The sequence below is a fragment of the Crocuta crocuta genome, unplaced genomic scaffold, assembly GCF_008692635.1.
Source record: "Crocuta crocuta isolate KB4526 unplaced genomic scaffold, BGI_CrCroc_1.0 scaffold3, whole genome shotgun sequence".
Classification (NCBI taxonomy): Eukaryota; Metazoa; Chordata; class Mammalia; order Carnivora; family Hyaenidae; genus Crocuta; species Crocuta crocuta.
The window spans coordinates 12,327,147-12,339,384 of record NW_027529934.1 but is presented as its reverse complement, the minus strand read 5'-3'; the positions used below and the strand labels follow the sequence as shown (position 1 = coordinate 12,339,384).

Sequence of the window (12,238 nt, the reverse complement as noted above, 5' to 3'; positions counted from 1 at the left end):
ACACTGTAGAGATTTATAGATTCTGGTATTTACCTCTGAATAATACAGATTTTTCTTCTAGTAGAAGTTCCATTGTAAATTTTCTTTATTTTCTATATGTTATGATGGTTTGATATCTTACAAAACCTTCTGACTGAGGAGAGACTACTAAATCTTAGAGATACCAAAGAACCCCGACAGGAGCCTGTCTTTGATCTAACCAATTCAGAGCCATACCTTTTCTATCTGGCCCCCAAACCTTCCCCTCATCCCTATCTTCTGACTGCCTTCTTGGACTTGTGAGTATAATAAACTTTGTTTCTTCCTAAAGCTATCCTCCGTCTCCTTTTATGGCCATCATATCTGGCTGACTGTCTAATAAAAGAATACAAAACAGAAGTTATGTTCCTGATGGAAAACTGTAATCCTGTGAGTTCTTGGTTTTCAGTTTTTTTTTTTTTAATTGATCTATTTCAGTGTTGCCTTAATACAAGGATATAGTCCTCAGTCAACTCCTGGGACAGAGTATTTACTCCTGAGATGTATCTGTCTGGTTCAAGCAGAATGTGAAGACTTTAATAAGCTATGCTGGCCTGGAACTCCAAACCTGTTCTCTTCCACACTCATTACTACCTGAATTTTTCAAAGTTTTCAGCCTTGCAGCAGTTTCTTCCCACTGGTCTGGGAGTTCTGCCCCATGCAGGCTTATATTGATTAGGAAATAATTTAAGAGGACATATGGAGATTAGTAGGGGGTTTCACTGATGAGGCTCCAGGCCTTTCTCACCTGGCAGAAGGTCTGCCAGGCCCATACTCAGATCCCTAAATTGTGCAAGAGACTCCTGCTTTCTGCCTGAGTTCTATCATCCACACACCATATGGATGTAGGTGTTTCTTAATTCATAAAATAGACAAAGATGGATCTCACAGTTTCATTCTATTCTTTCAAATATTGGACACTTTTCACTTTCTGCTTGCAGAAACTCAAGCAGTTCATTTTTGTAATTTGTGTTGTTTATACTTGTTATTTGTAGGAGGTTCAGTTTGTTATTTTTAAATATTATTTTATTTATTTATTTATTTATTTATTTTTGAAAGAGTGAGAGACAGAGAGAGTAGAGGAGGGGAAGAGAGAGAGAGGGAGACAGAATCCCAAGCAGGCTTCACATTGTCAGCATGGAGCCTGATGTGGGGCTTGAACTCACAAACCGCAAGATCATGACCTGAGCCAAAACCAAAAGTGGGACGATTAACCAACTGAGCCACCCAGGTGCCCCTAGGTTCACTTTAATATAAGCTATTTTGCTCTTCTGGAAGTATTAGTTGTATATATTACTGAATTTTTTACTATTTTAAAACTATGTAGTTATAGTAAGAAAATAAACAAATTTCAATGCATTAAAAGTCACAGTGATGACTGATTTATTTTCTCCTCCTTTATAGTAATAATATGTTTTCCATATTAATTATCTGCTTGAAAACAATGCTCTTATATTAAGTAATTGTACCTTAGAAGATGACAAATATAATTAGCTACAAATATGTAAATATGCCTGTATGTCTGAAAAAAATTTGAACAAATGCAGTTAATAAATCAGTGAAAGGACAGCTGTGTGGGCATTTAAGTTATATTCCTAAAACAAGAGGGAAATCACTGCATGCCTCTGAATATATTGTACCCCTAAAATAAAACGTGCCCTAAAACATGTTAGTTAAAGGATATTTAAATACCAAGAATATGCTGAAACTCTTGCACTCTGTAGTGTAATCTGTGAGTTTAAGAATCAAGCAGTGTTTTCTTAAGCATAAGAATATACAGATAATGGACCGCTGTTTCCTTCTCTGGATGGACCTTGAGGGTGTTATGCTGAGCGAAATAAGTCAGGCAGAGAAGGACAAATATCATATGTTTGCACGTATAGGAGGATTAGGAGGAACTTGACGGAGGAACAAGGGGGAGAAGAAGGGCGGAAATGGTGGGGGAAAGGGAGAGAAGCAAACCATGAGAGACTCTTGAATGCTGACAAAAACTGAGGACTGATGGATGTGGGGGGAGGGGGGGATGGGCATGGAGGAGGACACTTGTGGGGATGAGCACTGAGTGTTATGTGGAAACTAATTTGACAATAAACTATTAAAAAAAAAATAAAGGAAAAAAAAAAAAAAGAATATACAGATAATGGAATAAGGTCCAAATATATACACTGGTTTTCATAGACCACTGAGTGATGAAGTAATGAACATAAGTAAAGAGTAAGAGAAAAATACAATGACAGAGATTCAGTTATTTGCATATGTTTCATCTGGTTGAGAAAGAGCCTTACTGATTTTCAATAGGAGTTTAAAGTTTAGTGTGTTTTATCACTTTTGGAGCTAACCTATTACTGTCCCTAAAGAAAGGTGTACAAGTACATATCAGGGAATGAATTCAAGAAATCATTGTGAAACCACTAACAGGAATTGAGGGATTTTGCAAACTCTGTTGAACTTTGATATTTACTAAGTAACCTCAATGAACAGGCTTCATGGTAGTGCACTTAAATACATCACACTTGATAACTGCTAATAAAACGGATTTGAAACCACAAACAGCACAACTGGAATATTTGTATTGATATATCATTGGAAATAATTAACATGCTGTTACTAATCAGTATCATTCTCACTTTGTGGGTTTCCTGTGCTCTTGGACAAGGTAAGTTGCAACAAGATCTGAATACTGAATTTCCCTCTTAAATGTAACTGCATATCATATCTAGTTTCATGTGTCTGTATTTTTTTTTTTTACAAATAGTTTATTGTCAAATTGGTTTCCATACATGTGTCTGTATTTTTTAATGAATTTACTAATAAAAAGGTCAGTATTGTGATACCATAATGGGATAACTTTTTAAGGAAAATTACCTCATGTTTATCTAAGGGGAAAATAAATACTTTTTTCTGTTTCTTAAGTTTCACAGAAAAAAGGACTCTCAATGCTGATTATGGAGATATTGTGAGTATGCTCACACAACTTTAGGCAATATGTCACAAGAGTGAGATTCTGACTTCAAAATTTATGGAAGTTTCTTATTTTTATTTATTTTTATTATTTATTTACTTATTTTTTGTTTATATTGAGAAAGAGAGAGAGGCCACAAGCAGGGGAGGGGCAGAGAGAAAGGGAGATAGAGAATCCCAAGCAGGCTTCACATTGTCAGTGCAGAGCCCTGTGCAGGGCTTGAATTCATGAACTGTGAGATTATGACCTGAACTGAAATCAAGAGTCCCAGATGCGTAACCAACTGAGCCACACAAGCAGCCCAAGGTTTCTTATTTTTAATGGAAGAAAACCTTTGGGAACAATGGATATCTTCATAATCTTGTATATGATGATAGTTTCATGAATTCATAGGTCAAGACTGCTTAAATTTAGGGAAAGTAAAATATCTGTCATATTTTTAAACTATTGAGGACCACTTAAAAATCTGAATTAATCAGTAATGATCAACACTTAATAGCAATTTCTATCAATACAAAAGGATACTTTTTGGTGGGGGTAAAGTCATTCTACAATATTTTGGATTTGAACAAGTAGTGAAGTCAGTGTTATTATTCACAATATGTGGATATTTAATGTTTTTAAGTATATGTGTATATACATATTAATTAAAACTACTTAAAACCTAAAAATATCTATCTTTACAGTATAGAATATGTATTTGTCATAAACTAGTAGTTTAGTAAAATAAAGTAAATGATGTTTTATTTGGAGAAAACTGATATCCCCAGTCACTCACGCAAAAGAACTTATTAAATCAGACATTTCAAATACATGCAGTTTCCTGTATTTTAATTATACGTTAATAAAGCTGTGATAAGCAATGATGATCAATTTAATATTTCAACAAAATTAGCATTAAGACAATAAATTTTAATTTACATCTCTGAGTCCACTGGTAAATATTGGCTAAATAAAAATTTTCAGAGCATTAACTGTAGCATTGATTTGTTTACACCTTTGGAGTAATATATTTTCTAGCTTATATCTCTGCATCCAATCCTTATGTATTAAAAATTATAACTTATAACAAACATAATTAGTAGATTTTTAAACTTGTATTTAGAGAGCTATTTCTTTTTGTGTATCAGTTCTAATAGCTAGCTTTCTCTTACGTGTATAAAATCTTTAAGATTTTTATTTATATAACTACATTTGTCTCCTTCCTTAACATCTTTACAAATTCATCATTATGATATCTTTTTAAAGTTTCTTTTAAAATCAAAGCTTCTCATTTCCAGATGATTGTAAATGAAATCTCTAATGTGCTTTAGGGCAATTCATTACAGTATTTATGAATAGGACATAAATCACTATGCTTTACTCCTGAATTTACTAGAAGGTATTTTAGTAATTTATTTTCTATGCTATTTAAGACTATATTCAGGCAATTTCCTTTCCTAGCAACAGCAAAAAGAACAATACAACAAAGTGTCCCTTCCAGTTAAAACTATCCTCATTCACTGAACTCTTTTCTGGAAGTAGCTTTTAAGAAGAATGCCCTATAAGTTTGGGTTGTACCAATGTTTCTCAAAGGAGACGCGAACCCGCTTTGTGCAAGTACACTGTTTTGTAGATAGAATGCATCTTTTTTTATTTTTATTTTTCTTTATGTTTTATTTATTTCTGAGAGAGAGAGAGAGAGAGACAGCATGAGCAGGGAAGGGTCAGAGAGAGAGGGAGACACAGAATCTGAAGCAGGGTCCAGGTTCTGAGCTGTCAGTACAGAGCCCGACACCGGCTCGAACCCACGAACCGTGAGATCATGACCTGAGCTCATGTTTAACGGACTGAGCCACCCAGGAGTCCCGATAGAATACCTCTTTGTGTGTTTAGTGGCATGGGTTGAATTGTGTTTCTGCAAAATTCCGATGCTGAAATCCCCACTCCCAGGACCTAAGAGAGACAGGGTCTTTAAAGAGGAAATTAAGTCAGGGTTATTCGGGTGGGCCCTCACCTAATAAAACTGGAAATTAGGACCCAGACATATAAAGGGAAGAAGATGTGAAGATACAGGGAAAAGAGGCCATCTACAAACCAGGGAGAGATGCCACAGAAGAAACCATCCCTTGCTAATACCTGATCTCGGACTTCTAGCTTCTGGAATTACAAGAAAATAAATTTCTGTTATTTAAGACACCCAGTTTATAATTATAGTTTCATATGCGTGTATGTTAGTATATCCTATGTAATGTGTTGTCTAAAGTAGGAGAAGAGGGATGGAAATGGCTACGATTTCTGAGGGTAGATCTGCGGAAGATATTGGAAGAAGAGACACCGGAAGTGAATGGAGAACTACAGATAGTATGAGCGTCCCACCAGGAGCAAAGTTCTTAGACCTGGGAAACTTGCTGGATAGACCCACTTTTATTCTCTTCCTCGGTGTTTACCTTTTTCTGTGTGATCTTAATCCCAGAAATACTTCTGAAGAACTCAAACAACACAAATGCCTCACATATTTTTGTACTCTTAGTTATAGATTGTCTCAGCTCTTGAATCACAAATACAAGTGGAACAATTAATTTAAATGGAATCATAAATTCCTCAATTGATTATTAAAATAGAGTTACTCATGTATGATACTATTTTTTTTCGTAAGGAACAACTTGTGATTTTCCAGAAATAAAACATGGAAACATATATGATGAAGACAGATATAAACAAACCTTCCCAGTTGCTCTGGGAAAGTATTTCTACTACTCGTGTGATCACAGCTTTGCATCTCCTTCACAATCACTCTGGACTAAAATAACCTGCACAGAGGAAGGATGGTCACCAACGCCAAAGTGTATCAGTGAGTAAATACCCTGACCATTGTCTGGATGAATTATTCAGTGTGTTCAGTGAGTGGAGAAGGGGCTGGGGAGGGGTCACAGAGTTTAGACAGTCATAAAGTCAGGGGCTAGAAGAACCAGCAAAGGCAAAATAGTGTTTCCTCCTTTTATAAGAAGCTGTTTGTGGAAATCAAATCAGAAAAAAAAAAAGATATAAACTTTTGTGGAATATCTAAATCTTTTCATTTTATTTATTTATTTTAACGTCTTTTATTTTTATTTTGAGAGACAGAGAGCAAGTAGGAGAGGGGCAGAGAGAGAGGGAGATACAGAATCTGAAGCAGGTTCCAGGCTCTGAGCTATTAGCACAGAGCCTGATGAGGGGCTCGAACCCACAGACTGTGAGATCATGACCCCAGCCGAAGTTGGAGGCTTAACCAACTGAGCCACCCAGGAACCCCTAAATATTTTCATTTTAAATACTGGTGGTCAATACTGTCAACTGCTAGTATTTAATTTAAACATACTCATTGGTAATTGTATGAATGTAGTAGGTTTTCTCAAGAGAGTTTATTTTTATGTGTAATATCTGATTCAAAATGTGCTGTTTCTTCCAATATCCAAGAAGCATTTTGTTTACTATTATCTTCAATTTTGTGTTTTTCATTTAATCACATCTTTGGGTTTTTTAAAAAAAAATTTAATATTTATTTATTTTTGAGAGAGAGACAGAGACAGAATGCAAGTGGGGAAGGAACATAGATAGAGGGAGACACAGAATCTGAAGCAGGCTCTGAGTGGACAGCGCAAAGTCCCACGTGGGACTTGAATTCACCAACTGTGAGATCATGACCTGAGCTGAATGAAGTTGGATGCTCAACCAGCTGAGCCACTCAGGCGCCTCACACATCTTTGTTTTTTAAAATTATATCTGCCTTACTCTCTATATGAGTACAGAGAAAAGCAGAGAAGTAAAGAAGACAGAGTCATGAAAGAGAAAAGCAAAAGAGGCAAAAGAGATAAAAAGTCATCTCCTTCAGAAAGCAATTTAGACCATCAAATGAGAAACAAAAACTAACTTTTCTGATATCTAACGGAATTTTACAAGTGTAGAATATTTTATGTATACACATGATGATTGATGACATTACATATTATTCTTTTCTTTTTAACTTGCATGAACTCATTTAAAAAAATTTTTTTTAATGTTTTATTTATTTCTGAGAGAGACAGTGTGAGCAGGGAGGGCCAGAGAGAGAGGGAGACACAGAATCTGAAAAAGGCTCCAGGCTCTGAGCTAGTTGTCAGCACAGAGTCCAATGCAGGGCTCGAACCCACGAACCATGAGATCATGACCTGAGCTGAAGCCAGTTGCCCAACCGACTGAGCCATCCAGGTGCCCCTCATGAACTCATTTTTAAGAAACGAATTTTTGTGCCTGATTTCTCTTTTGAAGCTTGCCAAATACTCCTTCACTGCAAGATTTATACTAGTCATCTTTTGGGTTTTTAGGACAGTGCTTTTTCCCTTGGGTGGAAAATGGTCATTCTGCATCTTCAGGACGAACACATCAGGAAGGTGACAGTGTGAAAATTGTCTGCGGTGCGGGCTACCACCTTCTAAATAATCAGAGCAACATCATATGTACAGAGAGTGGCTGGTCCACTCCTCCTAAATGCAGGTCGATAGGTGAGTAAAATACTGTCCTTTGGGATCCTGTATTCTTTTTTATTTTACGAAGAAATAACATCATGAAACATATGCAGTCTTGGGTTGTTGCTATTTTTACCTTTATAGTTTTAGGGTTTCATTTGTGTCTGCATAGATATGAAAGTCTCTGGATAATCACTAGAAAATCATTTTGTCCATTTACATGAATTCGATGTAGGCAATATTAGAAAACACTGATCAAGAGCATAATGAAAATTTTTGAAAGATACTGCATGTTTTAGTGACACAGATTTAATGTTTATAATGAAATTATGCAAAATCAGTTGACACAACATGAGAATACACTAGATTTTACAAAGCGTGATAGTTAAAATACCACATTTGCAATATCTTATTGCTAGGAAAAACATAGCTACTTGGCATTTATCTGTTTTGGCAAATGCTAAATTTACATCATTTAAAGAGTAGCACAGATGTATTGATAATTTCCACATTGTTAGAACTTTGCACTTCTGAAATTTAGATTCCCAGAATATAATTTATAACATAGAAAACTCCTTCATAAAAAAGGATGTCAAAAATAGGAATATACTGGAGCTGAAGTTGAGTTGGAGGTCTTCATACTTGAATGACGGTCTCAGGAATAATAAGATTCCTTTTTAAAAAATGTTTTATTTATTTCTGAGAAAGAGAGAGAGAGAGACAGCATGAGCAGGGGAGGGTCAGAGAGAGAGGGAGACACAGAATCTGAAGCAGGATCCAGGCTCTGAGCCAGCTGTCAGCACAGAGCCCGATGCGGGGCTCGAACCTACAAACCGTGAGATCCTGACCTGAGCTGAAGTTGGATGCTTAACTAACTGAGCCACCCAGGCACCCCTAATAAGATTCCTAAAACATAGTCAAAGTCTCTAAGGGAACAGTATCTATTCTAGTCCTCTATATTTCCCCATTCATTATTAATTCACCTGATCAATATTTATTGTGAACTTTTATATGCCAAGCACTACTAAAACTGTTGGAAATCAATGCTCTCCAAGAGTCAGTATCTCTTTACTCATAGAATATTATGTCATGTGGAAAACCAACAGTGAAGATAACAATAATTTAAAAAAAATAGAAAGTTAAAGATTAAAAATCATGCACATTATAAAATATAATATTAATAGTGACTTGAGGAAGGTCATATTTCACATAAGATAGTTTTTGAATCTTTTCCAACCTTCAGGAAAAGGTTGGCATCTGGAGAGATTAATAGCCTTAAGGCATCAAAAGGTTTGGACTCCTTGAAGCTAAACAAGGAAGACAATGTAACTGGCCCATAATGAGGCGAAGTGTTGAATTAATTAATTTAGAAGTTATAGGCCATAAATTACATTGCAGATTTTAGTCTGTGTGCAATTGGAAACCTCTGGGAGATTTTAAGCAGGCAAGTGACACAAAATGAGTTTAAAACAAGATCATTATGATTGTGATTTTGAAAATGAATCTGGGGTGATCCAGAAGAGAAGGGAGGAGGGCCAGTAAGGAGAATCTAGATGTAGCATGCTCTGGGGTACAATAAAATGGAGAAAATAAATATTTTTCTGGCATTTTAGTTTATGTTATTTGCAAAGTAGAAAGAGAGAATTGGACTGTCTAATACAGGCTGAATATTATAGTATGTCAACTATACTTTTAAAAAATGGAAAACAAAAAAAATTAAAAAGAATCTTAAGAAATTCCAGGGGATATATATATATATTTCCATATATATTCTATATATATTTCCATATACATTCTATATATATATATTCCATATATATATTCTATATATTTGGAAATAAACAATATACAAGTTGGGTCTGACAATTTGTTCATGCACAAAAAAATCTGCAAATAAAAATCACAATGAAGTATCACCTCATTCTTGATGGAATGGTATTTATCAAAAACACAAGAGATAGCAAATGTTGTTGAGAATGTGGAGAAAAGGGAAACTTGTGTACTGTTGGTGGGAATGTAAATTCGTATAGCTGCTATGGAAACAAGTATGGAGATCCCACAAAAAACTAAAAGTAAAAATACCATATGATCCAGTAATTCCACTACTGAGTATATAAAGGAAGTGAAATTATGATTTTGAAGAGATATCTGCCACCCGCATGTTCATACCAACAGTATTCACAATTTTCAAGAGGTAGAAGTCATGTAAGTTTCCACTCATGGATGAATGAATAAAGAAAATGTAATATATAATGGAGCATTATTCATCCCCAGAAAAGAAGGAAATCCTGCCATTTGCAACAATATGAATGGACCTTGAAGGCATTGTGCTTTGCGAACTAAGTTAAATAGGAAACACAAATACTCTATGATCTTGTGTGTATGTAGAATCTAAAAAAGCCAAACTCATAGGGACAGAAAGTAGAATGGTGATTGCCAGGGACTGGGGGTTGAGGAAAATAGGGAGATGTTGATCAAAGTGTACAAATCATCAGTTATGAGATGAATTAATTCTGAGGATCTAATGTACAGGATGGTGACCCTAGTTAGCAACACTGTACTATAAACAATATTGGAAGTTGCTAAAGAACAGATCATAAATATTTTCACCACACACACACACACACACACACACACACACACACACACACACACTCCACCCAAGTAATTATGTAAGGTGATATATGTGTTAATTTTTTAACACATCTCAATAAAGGGGGGGAAATAAAGCATTTCTTGTAGACCGCATATATGTGATTCCCATTTTTAAAATCCTTTCTCCCAAAGTCTGCTTTTTAATTGGAGAGTTTAATCCCCTTAAAGTAGTTACTGATAACAAAGTTCTGACCATTGCCATTTGGTGTTTAATTTTGGTATGTCGCCTATCTTTTTTATCTTTAACGCTTTTTCAAAAAATGTTTAATGGAGTTTTTAATACTGAACCAGTCTTATTCCCTTTTCATTTACTTTTCTTTCTATTTTTTAGGGATTATTTGAGTGGTTTCTTTGGGAATGACAAATTACATCTTAAATTTATGACTACCTAGTTTCAGTTAGTACCAGCCAACCTTCAGTAATATCTAAAAATCTGCTTCTATATATCTTCATTCCTTTTCCTTTATATGTTATTATCACACAGTATGTCTTTGTCCATTGTATTTCCATTGATTTACATTTATAATTATTGTTTCATGTATTTGTCTTTTAAATCATAAAAGAAAAATAATTAACATTTTTATTTTAATTTTTTTGAGAAAGAGAGTGAGAATGTGTGTGTGCATGCAAGTGGGGGAGGGACTGAGAGAGTGGGAAGGAGAGAATCATAAGCAGGCTCTATGCTCAGCACAGGGCCTGATGTGGGGCTGCTTGATCCCACAACTGTGAGATCATGACCTGAGCCAAAAATCAAGAGTTGGACACTCAGCCACTGAGCCAGTCAGATGCCCCAAGGAAAAGAATTTAAAAACACAAATATAATAAAAATGGCTTTAAAAATTTTTTAAAAAGAAAAAAAAAAATTTTTTTTTAAATTTATTTTTTCAATGTTTTATTTCTGAGAGAGAGAGAAAAGAGAGAGAGAGAGAGAGAGATAGCGTGAGCAGGGGAGGGTCAGAGAGAGAGGGAGATACAGAATCTGAAACAGGCTCCAGGCTCTGAGCTGGCTGTCAGCACAGAGCCTGATGTAGGGCTCAAACCCATGAACCATGAGATCATGACCTGAGCTGAAGACGGACGCTTAACCGACTGAGCCACCCAGGCACCCCTAAAAATGGCTTTTACATTTACCTTTATTACTTATAGTTACCTAAAGTGACCTTTACTTATAACAAATCCCCTTAGCTTTTGTTACATGTCTTCATTTCTCCTTCAGTTTTGAATGGTATGATTAAAATTTCACCAATGAGTTATTTATTTCCTCAGAATCACATGAGTCTTGATATTACGTATTGTGCTGCTTCTTTGATATATAGTATATTTTGTATATAATCCCTAATAATTTAACATAATATAGCAATACGTTAAAAGAAGCAAATCAAAGCATGGTTTATCATGATACTTTTAAAAGATGGCACAGTTTGATTACTCTGACAAGGTCTGTTGTCAGTGATGGATGAGATTTTGGCATGATGTTGGGGTTTGGAGCTGACGGCCAAGAAAGAATTCTTGAAGACATCTTTGGTGCAAAAAGGTGATTTTATGAAAACACAGGGACAGGACCCTTGGGCAGAAAGAGCTGCACTGGGGTTGTGATGGGTAACTGATTACATACTATCAGGTTGGGAGGGGGTTAGGGATAGAGTAAGTCTCTAAGGTATTTTGGAAGCAAGGTTTCCAGGACCTTGAGGGGCTGGGTGTTGTTAGGAAAATGCTATTTATTACCTTTTAGTAAAACCTCAGTCACGAGACCCTTCAGATGTATATCAGGGGGCCATAAGCGTGGAATATGATAGCCACCATATACCTTAGGGAAGTTGAGATAAAGGAGGTTTCCAAAGGAATTTTTATATGTTAAAGTAGACTTATATGTTCCTGGGTGGGGGGAGTGTCAGGATAATGTTAAGCCAAGATTCCATTTTGCCCCCAGCAAAGTGTCATCATCAAGGCAGCTGAGCTCCTAGAGGAAGGTCACTGTGCTTGTTTCCAGGACTTGTCAATGGGCTGTAGGTAGTAAGGGAATTTAATTTTTCATTTGCCTTAGTTTCCCACATCACATGGCAAGCACTTAAGCCCTCTTTTTTTGTTGTTCTTGGGTAGCCAGAAGCATCCGAGGAATATCACACATATTCTACAT

The 12,238-nt window shown here is 35.7% G+C and overlaps 1 protein-coding gene across 1 annotated transcript in view; it reads left to right on the top strand.

The window, feature by feature from the left end:
• The first annotated feature begins 2,616 nt into the window (after positions 1-2,616).
• Positions 2,617-12,238, top strand: part of CFHR2 (complement factor H related 2) — a 25,891-nt gene continuing 16,269 nt past the window's right edge. The window contains exons 1-3 of the mRNA XM_077763288.1: positions 2,617-2,674; positions 5,619-5,813; positions 7,306-7,482. Coding sequence (XP_077619414.1) covers positions 2,617-2,674; positions 5,619-5,813; positions 7,306-7,482 — 430 coding nt within the window. The remainder of the gene's footprint in view (positions 2,675-5,618; positions 5,814-7,305; positions 7,483-12,238) is intronic.